We start from the raw sequence: 13,171 nt of genomic DNA, 5'->3' as shown, positions 1-13,171 counted from the left end.
ATGGGGGCAGATAAACTGTAAACACATAATTAGTGCCTCAGATAGTGAGTGCTAAGGAGAAAATTGAACAGGGGAGGGGATGGGGGAGACGTGGAGGTGCTACTTTGAGTGGGATGACCGCTCGGTCTCATCTGATGAGATGCCATTTGGACAGGGACATGAATAAAGAGAAGAATTAAGCCATGTGAGTATTTCCGGCTCTCCAAATAAAGGGAACAGCAAGTGCCAAGGGCCCGGGAGGGGAGTGGGCTGGTTTTATGTAAGCTCTGGGCTTCTGTTGCATCAAAGACAGTTAAGAAGTTTAGACAATAAGATTCTTAAGCTCCTTTGCATCTAAAATGTTGCTCCCATTATTTTTCCAAAGTTGGAGCTGCCAAAGATGAAGTTTTAAAAGGTCTTTATCACTAATACTTTCAAAAATATCACAGAAACATTAAATCTTAAAAAAAAAAATTTTAGGCACAAAGCTTAAAATACACATGAAATAACTACTTCAGTAAAACATACAATTTCACGAGGCTTTAAAAAATGGTCCTTTTCGGTGTGAAAAATAATTTTGTAATTTTAAAGCTGTAAGTATGCTCTGTCGTCAGTATCTGCATTAGTCCCTCCACATAAATTCTGGAGAGCAAATTCCTACCTAACAAATTTGTAATTAGGAGTTCTCAACGCTATCGCAAAGCAATGCTTCATTTTGCCCATATTAGTTATTAAATATTCTACTCAATATTCTTCAGCCATTTCATATCTCATGAGTTAGGTTGACAAAGAATACTGCTGTAATACACCATTAGATATGGAATATTTCACACTAGATACCCAACTGAGCTAAAAATATTTGAACTTTTAAAGTCAAAAACAAAAACTAAAAAATGAGCTATAATTTGGAAGCCTATTTTTAAACATTTAAGTGTTATTTTAAAAATACTTTTTCTTTCATGTACTACACATTGTGTTTATAGTACACAATTTTTACTGTGTATAATCATTTTATTTGAAGCATTCATTTGGCACTGTTTTTCTTTGCCTTCAATTTCATGGGGACTTCCATAAAAAGCTGCTCTAAACATTTTATTGATTACTTGGTGGTTTGGATTGTTCACTTTGGTGTACAATGGAAAAGCTAAAATTTATATCTCTTACTCCTATAATGATTTTGAAATAGAAATTATTTAGAAAGCTGGAGGATAGATATCTGAAAGATTTCTAAGTAATGCCTACATTTTTTAATATACTTGATTTCCTTCCCCTCCACTCCCAATTCCAACCATGAGCCCATGTGTTTTTCAGCTGCTTCTGTAATGTTCTGATTGATAAAGCTTTTTGGAATCAAATCCAATATGTACCAATTCAACCTCACTTGAGAGATGCATTCTCATTTTATTGTTTCTGAACTACGGCTCATCTGCAGGTGCCCCTGCATTTGTGAATGAATTAACACCTGCCTAGAAGAAGCATTACTGCAAACCATTACAGGGCTCTTTCCCTCAATATGTATCGAGTAGGATATCAGTACATGGTGATGAATTTCAGCCTTGCTTCACCAGCCCTTGCTGGGACACTCACTCCATCAATTGGGGACAGCTGCGGTGTGAAGTTTGACTTACTGATCTCTGTTGCTATCACTGTGATATTGTGCCACAGCAGCGTTTCTCGGTCAAGAAGTTTCGATGTAAAAATTGAACCATTTCCAGAATCAATGTTGAATATTCTGTCCATATCTGTGTGTCGATCAACGGAATACCTAAAAATGCAGAGTAGAATTTAGAATGATTTTCTTTTTAAAGTTAAATATAGTTGACACCCAGTAACCTTAGTTTCAGTGTCCAGCATAATGATTTGACAAGTCTATGTGTATGCTTTGCTTACCACAAGTGTAGCTACCCCCTATCCCCATACAATGCAAGAAAGGTTTTCTTTGTATTTGTTATTCTCACATCCTAAAACTATTCCTAGAATGTCTGTTACATGAATTTATCTACTTGTAGCACATATTTGCATATCTATAACTTAATATTAAGCAAAATATTCTGGGAAATTAATCCTTTGCAATTGAGGTCCTAATGGTAAGCCATTAGACAAGTTGCATGAGTTTGAGAATCACCGGTAAAGTTTCTTTCACATGTAATTTGTATCAAGTTTGTATAGTAATTGTTACATTTTAACTCACATTTTTAGAACCTTAAAGCTTTAATGGGTACACAGGCGGTCATGTTCGGGAATAGGATGATTATCTAGTTTGCTGTTATCCACTTCATTTTACAAATCATTATGTAGAACGAAGCAGAAATTGGCTAGTGTGGCTGCAGTTTGTGGGGTGGGTAAAGGGAGACAGAAAATGAGGTTGGGGAGAGATTCAGAGTCTGGACTGTAGAAGGATGGGCTGGCCATGGCAAGGAGATGGGATTTGTTCTAAGAGCTGTGTGAATCTACCTGCGGATTTTAAGCAGGGAAATGTTCTGATCTAAATCACTGATTGAATTAAGGAGAATGGTTGGCTGGTGCGGTCACAAACTGATAGAAGAAAAGAACAGGATTTGGGGAAGATCCCAATTCCCATTTTGAAATATTGACACTGAGATGCTTAAGGAAATTCTGGGAAGGGAGAGATCTGGATTGACAACTTAGATTTCTGGTTCGCTTGTCTAGGAAGAGAAGGTCCAGTGAAGGAAGAAAAATATTAAAGACAGAATCACTTAAATGGAGAAAATGGAGACCCACGCTGCCCAGAGCAGAGTAGGAGCTAGGGAACTATTCAAGGAGTACAGAGAATTCAAGGACAACCAAGAGGTATCTTAGAAATCAAAGGATTTCTAAGAAATCCTTTGTTTTAACACGAGTTTTAACTCTGTTTTAACACTGAAATTGAAGGATGACTGGTAGATTTTGAGAAATATTATCTTTATCAATTTATTACTAGTTTTTGGAATAGCTATATATGGGGTAAGTATGTGTGGACTCTGTTTTATGTAGGGGACATTAAAGAGAAAATTCTGGAGACAGTTGATATGTTAAGGTCATGAGGAGGAAAAATTGCCCATTTCAGCTAGAGTCTCAAAATTTACATCATGATGGAATATTTTAGAATGTTGGCTCAGTAGAAATACAATGAAGTAAATGACCAACTAGTCATACACATGAAGACTTATTATGAATACTCTAAGAAAAATAAGTTCTTGTTATTAACTTGTAATAGTGTACCATGTTCAAGATTCTATTTCAATTGATTATTTTGCTTTAAAATATAACTGGTGAATTATAATATGTATTTTATTTTACTAAAACATATTTTTGTCATCTATCAAGGGTCTAAGTAAAATAATATTTGATCATTGTAGTCTAAACCTGAAGAGAATTAAGAAGCTCAAAACCAATATCTATATCTCAAGTCAGGTTAGAATTTTAATTTTAGTTTATATAAACCTAATATTTTATTATTAAGGGTTCATCTCCTACAGATAAAACAGCTAGTATTTTTGCCATTTATTTCATGGATCAATGTTTATTAAGAATTTAGGCAACAGCATTGAACGTGATCACCTGCCTTCATTTTTAATTTGAGAATGATAAATATTTACAGCAGATAACTAATTACCCAAAAAGGAAATCTCAATATTCATAGACTTTGTAAGAAATTTAACGATTACCTACAAGTATTTTTTTCCCTCATGAAAAATGTCAAGTTTAAGATATGCTGCTTATTGCCTTTGGAAGCTGTTACAATTTAGACAGCAGTAATCTTTTCTTGTTCTTTGTCTGTTTTCTTCCTGCTATAGTTTTAAGTTTTACAAATAATCATATTTCCCATCAAGCCTTTAAATAAAGAATATGGGGTGAGGAATTTTTAGTTGAAGGTGGCTTTTGATTTTAGAGAGAAACTACTTAGGAAAAACCCAAATTGTAGAGTTTTTACCTTAATTGGGAGATTTAAAAATTAATAGGAAATTTCAAATATCTATGTTGTTTAGGAAAGATAGTTTGCACATGAAGCCTTGTCTATTTGTTGTTTTTCTTTCCAAAGTAATTTCAGTTCACATCTGCTATATTTACTGCCCAGTCACATTAACTGTAGTCTTAACAGATAAGGAACAAAGTAATCAATCTTAACATGATTATAGCAGATTATTTTGCAGGTAGCTCTTTCCCCCCATCCCAGAAATTTATTATATTCTGTGATTCAATAATTTGTCTTCTAATGTATCTTCTCAAGTCAGGGAGATTTGTGGGTCAGGAAAGGAAGTATATTTGGATGTAAATTTTTCATAATATCTATTCAGAGTGACATTTTATAAGACTCTTCCATGGAAGTCAAAGGGCATCTGTGATAAAGTTACTAGAAGAAAATTATTTTATGAAATTAAATAATTTAATTAAAGACTTGTATCTGCATAACAATAAATCAGTGTTTGGGGGAGAATTCTCTAGTATTAATTATGTACCTAACATATTGTCTAATGCCTAGTTGTTCAATATTTACATCTTGGATAACCAAAAACTATGTGTGGATATACTTTCCCAATATGAGAATCACTTTTGTCCTATAAAAGTACTCCCTGGAATATACACTTATATATCAATATATCTTATTTATATTTTTATTTTTATTTATATATATATATATATATATTTTAAGATTTTATTTGTTTATTAGACAGAGAGAGATCACAAGTAGAAGAGAGACAGGTAGAGAGGAAGAGGAAGCAGGCTTCCTGCCGAGCAGAGAGCCCAACACGGGGGCTCTATCCCAGGACCCTGAGATCATGACCTGAGCGGGAGGCAGAGGCCTTAACCCACTGAGCCCACCCCCTTATTTATATATTTTTAAAAGATTTGACTTATTTATTTGAGAGAATGAGAGAGAGTGAATGAGAGAGAGAGGGAGAGAGCATGAGAAGGGGGAGGGTCAGAGGGAGAAGCAAACTCCCCGCCGAGCAGGGACCCTGACGTGGGACAGGATCTCAGGACTCCAGGATCATGACCTGAGCCGAAGGCAGTTGCTTAGCCAACTGAGCCACCCAGGCACCCTCTTATTTATATTTTTAATCTTAAATCTTTTTCTGTATTTATATAGAATATACAGAATATATATAATACATACATATTCTATATATAGAATATATACAGAATATATAGAATACATACATATTCTATATATAGAATATATACAGAATATATAGAATATATACAGAATATATTTATATTCTGTATTTATATTTTTAATCTTAAATCTATTTCTGTATTTGAAATCTATATGTACCAAGGAAAGGCTGGCATAAGAAACTTCAAAACTGGCTGAGAGCCAACCCAGTCTGACAAGTTAACTACTTCCTTTAATAAAACATAAAATAGTGCAGTGGGTTAAATGGTATTCATTATAAAAAATAAAATAAACAAAAAATAAAATAAAATAGACATAAAAACACAACCTAAATTCCCAGGACACATTATCAATTAAAAACATGTTGATTGATAAAATTGGTAACAAAGCTCATATTTATATAAACTTCCAGCATTACACAGTTAAATTGGTCCTGACATTGACTTGCTAAGATTTTTCCCTTACACACTTAGGACAAACTCCAACTGAGAGAATCATTGTGAAAATACTTAAGATTATTTATTGTACAAGCATAGACTGTCATTAATTTTCCTTATTAATACTATTAAATGTATGTGGAAGAACACTTGATCCAGGGAGCTTACATGTGGCTACTTTGGGCTGACCATAGTCCAGTTCAAGTAGTCTACAGGTATTCCAGTAGAATGATAAAACAACAGTCTATTTTCCCAATGATTTAAAACTATTCCCTGAGAGTAAGCCAGGCATGTTTGTGTTTTAGATGTGGGACTTGCATCAGGTTTCATTTGAACCAAGAGCTCATAGCTGAAAAGTTAGAAAATGATTGCCTTAAAAACTCAAACTCTTTCAACTCCAATAATACTCTTCATGGGGCAGCCATTGTGATCCTTTTAATAAGTAGTTTCAGATTAGGACATACTCCTATTCAAAGCTCTGCAGTGGCTTCCTACCTCAATCCTCAATCAGAATAGAATCCAGTCTTTACCAAGGCCTACAAACAGCCCTGTAGGACCTCCCACACTCTCCATTGACCGTATCTCCTGTTGCCTCCTGCCTTACAAACCACTCCCCACGTTGCTCTCTACTAGCTCCTAAGCCTCCTTGCTACTCCTTCTTCATGCCAAGTAAGCTCTGGTATTAGACCTTACCCTCATTTTTCCCCCTTCCCGGAATGTTCTTCTACCACATAACATCATGGTTCATCCCTTCATTTCAATCAAATCTCTACTCAAATGATTTCCTACCAAGGGCAAGTCTGACCACACTATATAAACCCTCTATTTCCATTTTATCTTACTGCTTACAGTGTATTTTACCTGATATACTGCATATTTGTTGTTTGTCTATTTCTGTCTGTCCCAATTAGAATGTAAGCTTGATGAGATCAGGACTTGATAGTGTTTTCTGTTGTATCTCTAAAGCCTAGAACATACCTGGCATATGGCAGGCGTCCTGATCAGAATTTATCTGTGGGTTCACTAGCAAAAGTTTCTCTAACTTGTCAGTTTGCTTACTTTTTTCCTTTTCTTTTCTTTCTTTCTTTCTTTCTTTCTTTTTTTTTTTCAGGGGATAATTGTTAGAATGATATTCTGATTTAGCAGTTTTCTCATCTGGCCAACTAAGCTATTGACTCAAAGCTGGAAGTTGTTGACTCCATTGCTCTCCTGATAAAATTCTAGAATATGAAAGCATCTGGGTTTCAAAGAGCAATGAGGCTTTCTTGCAGCAGGATTTACAGCTAAGGTATAAGGAATATATAGAGAAAATAGAACTTGCTTACACAGTATAAATTAGGATTCAGCTCTATTAATTTCCCCAGATTTTGCACACATATATCATGAAATGGTTCCTATTTTTATCCACGTCTGAAAAAGAAAAAATTATGCATCCAAATGGAGCATAATTCTACCTCTAAGTGTTACATGATAGGTCCTTGTATGCTTGAGGAACAGACTCATCCTGGTGTCTTGTTTATTAAAAGTCACAGAACTCTCTCCCTGCTACCCTTTGACAAATCTAAGGCCTTAAAGAAAAATTCCAGGCCATTCTGTTGTATTTCCTTGTACCATTTCCATGTTAAGTAGTCAACTCCTATAGATCATTTTGGAAAACCCCCCCCCCCAAATTTTGTGTTTTTTAAATTTATACTGCTGCTAAAATAATGTTTATTCTGAGCAAGGAGAGTAAAGATGCTGTTTAGAGTTGTTTTTCAGGAAGACACAAGTGTCTCATTGAAAAAAAGGATTAATTTTCTAACTTTCAGGTGATACTTGCATAGCATTCGACTAAAGCTTCTGAAAGAGATGGGTCGCAGAAGAATGCTTACTTGACTGGATTCCTGGCAGCATCTGGATCTTGGGCTGTGACTGAGCCTATTGTCGTGTTTATCTGAGCATCTTCTCTTATCTGCAGGATGTAGGCCAGTTTGCTGAAGACCGGGGGCTCATCCACATCTTCCACCATAATTCTGACAGTAGCTGCATCTTTGAACGGGCCCAGGTAGAGAAAGCGGGGTTCCACGTGAGGATTGGAGGCTTCCACCTTGAGGGTGTACACTTTCTTCTTTTCAAAGTCCAAGAGCTTGGGGAAGGTAGGGGGAGGAGACATATTGGAAGCAACCAAGACACACAGAAAGACATGAGCCATTTTTTGTGCAAATCTTGGGTGAACGAATATGACCACGTTGCTTAGGGACATCACCATGCAGTGTGAAATTGGACAAAGGCACGGGAGTTCAGATACCAAGCCCTCCTGATGAAGAGCGTGGGCTGAAACCATGCCCGCTGTGGCCTTGCAAGTGGGTGCATGGGGGCAAGTTATAATGGACGGGAAGGGAACCTGGAAGCAGGAGTCTTGTAAGACCTCCTTTAAAAAAACAAAATTCTTGTATTTGACTAGAGGGACCCATGTCAGGGGCAAGTTGGCAAATACGTGGTAGATTTTTCTGTTTCAGATATCGTCACATCTGGCTGTACTTGAAGACTTACTGAGTGTTTTAAAATTTGCCAGTATCTGGATCCCCACCCTGGACCATGAAACCAAAATATCTGTGGTGGGGGCGGGAATCTGTACTTTGAAATACCGCCTGCAGTGAGGCTGATGTGCAGCCAGAATTGAGAACCACATGTTTACATCATGACACCCTTGACCTCATTCAGATAAAATAGATTTAATTTTTTTTTTTTTGCATTGCATGAGTTGATAAAATATTCCAAGTGATATCCTGATAAGGGCATTGGGCTAATTACTTGCAAACGAAAGTAATGATCATTGCTGTCAGAGGTCTTTAGGAAAAGTATCTCTACTTCTGGAGACAAAGTGAACCCAAATGCTTATTGCTGACTTTTAGTTTTAGATGATGATATGACAAGGCTCACTAGAAACACAATTAATCAAGACATTAGTGAATGTGATTTAGTCGGCTAGGCAAAATTTCAGTTTGAATCTGATAAGGCACTAAGAAAATTAAAAAGGTTAATGCACACTAATGGGCTTCCTAATTATATTACAGTATAAAACATTGGTCTGAGTGTCGCTTAAACATGTTTTATTGTGTTTTCAGGTATTAAGACATGTAATCCAAAGCTTAAGAGGAAAGAATTTTCTCGTTATTTACATACACCTATGCTTATCTTCACCAGTGAATATAACAGTGTGCTAAAGGAGAGAGAAAATATTACATCATCCATGAGGGTAGTGCCATCATTAAAAAAAGGAACCAAAATTAATGTATTTTTAGCTTTGGCACATGGTTTATTGGTTTTAAATTTTTCCACACTTGTGTGTACTGCTCTGTGGAGCGAGACAATATTGTGGGGGGGGGGGGTAAATAGTGAGTGAGTACATAGGACAAAAATTGGAATTCAGAAGTATAAAAAACTTTTTATCATGTTCCAAAAAGTAGCTAGAGCTCATAGGAAATTTGTGTTAATTTATTTTTGTGGTCTTCTTATATCCTCTCTCTGATTCAGGCCATCTTTACCACTGCTTGTGTTACTCTCTTCCTTCAAAGCATGATCAGAATTTATATCTATACACGTGTTTGTTTGTTTATTTGCTTCCTTCTCTCTTTTCTGCCTTCGATTGGCTGTTCTGCGAAAGCAGAGACCATTCTGTTGAATGTACCATTGCACCTCCTGCATCTAGAACAGTGTCCGGTACTGTTTGTTTATTATTCATGGACAGTATTTATTTTATGTACTTTAATGTGTATAATTTATTTGTGTCATTTATTTACTTATTAGGTTCTTAATAAAAATTAATTAAAAGTATGAGATTAATGAATGCTTCAGATTATCGGGGAATTCTAAAAGCCAACCATTAGACATGGTGTTTTAAAAAAAAATAATTAGTAAAATAAGAATCTAGAGGAACATTCAGGTAAGATGTGATTACCCCAGTTACTCGGGGGCTGGAGAAAAATGAATGTCTCGTTTGCATTGTAGTTAACAAACGGCATTACCTTTTTGACAGTAATAACCCCTTCCTGGGTTTCCTGGTCAGTGACGACATCAAACATGTCCAGCCCCTCTCCCTCTGTAATGCTGTACTCAATTTCAGCATTTTCTCCCATGTCAGCGTCGCTGGCTTTGATCCTGCCAATTGGTGTACCCGGTGGAGAAGATTCAGGGGTTTTAAACTGGTATGTACCTATTAATCACCAGACAGATATAAGTCAAGCACAGATGAAGGATACTCTATCATAATAAACACAAAACCCATTTTCTAACAGTTCTTTCAGACATTACTACGGATGCAGGCGGATCTGTACTTTCCTTGCGATAATTAATGGAGCTCTATCCTTACATCCTTACTTTCATGATTGTTAAGAATATTTCTTCTGTCATGACCTGTCTCTTTGCAAATGAAGAACACTTTTCTTGTCCTGTAAATGGCACTCCAGGTTCATGGGTGTGATGGCAAGGAAGACTAAGAGGCTTGGTGGGGGGGGCTGCTGTACAAGGTTTCGAAGCCCCCGTTAACTAATCTTAGCAGAAAGAATGGGAAAGAATTTAACCTGACCTGTGACTTTAAGCTAATTATGGGGTAGTTCTTAAAAGGGTTCTTTGTGTCACTGCTAATAACAACTGGAGGTGGAAACAAATGACAGCGATCTGGAGGATGTATCCAAGCAGACACTCTGTCACTCACACAGGGAGCTGGTCTGGCTGCAGTTAGATCCCTAACACACAGACACATTGAGAGAGAAAGCTCTTAACTGTTTCTGTGACTACTCCTTTCTTTTAAATTCCATAACAGTGTTTTTTCTATGCCTAGGTTTCCCACATTCTTCTGTCTGTATTGCTGATTTAAAACCTGTATTTCAGGGGGCGCCTGGGTGACTCAGTGGGTTAAAGCCTCTGCCTTTGGCTCAGGTCATGATCCCAGGGTCCTGGGATGGAGCCCCACATTGGGCTCCCTGCAGGGAGCCTGCTTCTCCCTCTGCCTGCCTCTCTGCCTATTTGTGATCTCTATCTGTCAAATTAATAAATAAAATCTTTAAAACCTGTATTTCATAGATGTACACTTTCCTTATGTCCTCATGTTGCAAAATTAGTTTAGGGGGTTTAGGGAGACTGCATGTGAATTTCAGTTTAGATCTGCCAGAGCAGCATGTACTTAGGGTCAAAAAAAAAAAAAAAAAAAAGGCACAAAACTTATTTTACTCTCACCCGTTACATTTTGCCAACCATCCGTGCAAATTATTTTGGAGAGGACATAGACTATGACATCACTAGAATTGAGTCAGGCAATAATATTCATCCATTCAGTAAGTGTTGGGCTCATCCTTGGCAAAATGATAACACAAGCCAACGTTTTCCTCTAGAGTTACTCTCCCCTCCTGAGCTTTGGTACATTATGCAATAATGATCACAGGCTAGCCAAGGAGAGAGCAAAGTGAGGTAAGGTCCCAGTGGCATTCCAGGTGCTCCTTTTGTTTTCCTTCCCCGGGGCATTCCTTTATTGAAAAGGAGGTTTTTGGGCAAAGTACTGCTGATTCTGATCTTGTCATGTCAGGCCTCTGTGAGGGAAAATTTTAGGGTCCATAAAACCTTTCTTCTACCCATTAAATCAGAGATTTGTTTGATACTCTGTTTTGATTGAATACTTGAAAAAACTAAAGAAAATGTAACGATTTCCTGTTGACCCATGTGTATCTCCATTATAAAAGAAGCCCCTATTAGCTGACCAACTTTAAAGAAATGCCATGATTGGGTTAGTGGGCTTTCTTTTTAATGGTGGGCACCTATTTTCTCACGGAAGACAGGATTCAAGTAGTTTACTTAGATCGTGTAAAGAAATGAATTTTGTTCCTGGAAGAAAAATTATATTAAAGCCAGTACCCACTGAGGTGTTTTATATGAAGGGCTCTAGGGTACTGCCTGATATAAAGTGGGCATTTAAGAATGTTGTTTTTCTTTCTTTTTTTTTTTTTTTCTGATCTAGCCACGAGAGTTAATGACTTTAGAGATGACTTTTCGTATCTCAATTAACCATAATATAGAAAACTATTTATGATTACAAAAGGATTAAGTACATAGTTATTTCCCCAGTTGTATTTTTAGAAACAGTAAAATGATAAATCCTCCCCTTACAAAGCTTTGTGAGGATTTAAAAGAGATTATATGACTGATTAAATTCACAAAACATAAAGTCAATTTTTTTTAAACAAATAGAAGCATGCTTATGTACATATGTTCTGCACAAGTAAATTTATGTTTGTGGCAGGATTTTAATAAGGAAAACTATAACAATGAGATTAGCTTTCCAACCAATAACCATATCAGAAATTGCTTAGCTAATAAATGTATGGTTCTTCCTGAGATCACTAATATTGATAATTAATAATAATGGAAATAAATATCATTCTTAAAGTTAGAGTTTTACAAAAAGTACACTGAAGAAATTCCTTCAATGAAATGTTCCTACTCTGGGGAAACCGGGGAGGATTGTCGTTGACGTCAGTCAGCGTGATGTTCACTGTGGTGGTCCCAGATAATCCCCCCATTTGGCCACCCATATCCTTGGCTTGAATCACCACTTGGTACTGCTCCCTGTTTTCTCGATCCATGTTGAGTAAAGCTGTCTTGATGATACCTATGGGTGTGAAATTCAGAAGTGGAAAGGGATGTATTAAAAATACTTTATCAAGTCACTTACTTATACAAACATGCATAGTTATCTACAATATATAATACACTATATAGATGCCATGGGTGAAATAAAGATGATCGTAGATAGCCCTTACGCTGAAGGCAATTACAACCACATAAGGGAGACAGATCCATTTAAAAAAACCAAACACCTATCACACGTGGTGAGTAAGTACAAGTCAGTTCTGCAGTAGCAGAGATTGTAGGCGGTATAAATATCATGTGGTATAAGATAACACAGCAAAATGTAACTTGGCATGTGTTACAGTGCTTCCTACTAAGCTGCTTGATAAAAGACATGTAAGTGTACTATGAGGAAATTGTTAAGCCATTTCCTTGAACGGACTCTTGAGTTTCACTTTACTGCATCAGCTAATGGCTCATCAAATATACCTACCATAATGAACATTCGGAGGATTTTCTAAACCACGAAACTATGGTCTTAAGAAAACACAGCATCAGTTCTCCCGTAATTACCACCCGTATGATCCTAGAGAATAGAAGTTTTCCTAAAGCTGATGTGAGCATGAGTTCAACTGGTCCCAGCAGAAACCAACATTCTCATGTTAGGTCACATTTATCTCTATTGTCAAGTAGTTATAAAATAAGTAGTTGAAAGAACTAAAAGTTTGCCTAATCTCTATGTAGGCTTTATGCTTAAATTAACAACATTCTTTCAAAAATCTTTATAGGCTTTAAAGGCTTTGAAGGCTTTAAAGGCTTTATAACCTTCTCTGGTAGCACATTCCAGTGCTTAACAACTAATGAAGCTGAAAATATCTTTTTTTTTTTTTTTTTAATTTTTAACACCAATACCTCAGACAACGGGTCAGTTTTATTCCTATAGTCCTGGCTTCCGTGGAAGTGCAGCTGCAACCTGTTCTCCAATCACAGTACTCCTCCATTTACATACAGGAGATACGCTTAGCCTTTTGTC

At 36.5% G+C, this 13,171-nt stretch overlaps 1 protein-coding gene across 2 annotated transcripts in view; it reads right to left on the bottom strand.

Annotated features, from left to right (window-relative positions):
• Positions 1-13,171, bottom strand: part of CDH6 (cadherin 6) — a 124,721-nt gene that overhangs the window by 13,625 nt on the left and 97,925 nt on the right. For both annotated transcript variants that reach the window (XM_004738085.3, XM_045079437.1), the window contains exons 5-8: positions 12,011-12,178; positions 9,543-9,730; positions 7,407-7,660; positions 1,608-1,744 (exon numbers count right to left, since the gene is read on the bottom strand). In XM_004738085.3, the coding sequence (XP_004738142.1) occupies positions 1,608-1,744; positions 7,407-7,660; positions 9,543-9,730; positions 12,011-12,178 (747 nt within the window). The remainder of the gene's footprint in view (positions 1-1,607; positions 1,745-7,406; positions 7,661-9,542; positions 9,731-12,010; positions 12,179-13,171) is intronic.

The sequence above is a fragment of the Mustela putorius genome, unplaced genomic scaffold (genome assembly GCF_011764305.1).
Source record: "Mustela putorius furo isolate JIRA1106 unplaced genomic scaffold, ASM1176430v1.1 tig00000407_pilon_pilon_pilon, whole genome shotgun sequence".
Taxonomy (NCBI): domain Eukaryota; kingdom Metazoa; phylum Chordata; class Mammalia; order Carnivora; family Mustelidae; genus Mustela; species Mustela putorius.
This window is presented reverse-complemented; position numbering and strand designations above follow the sequence as displayed.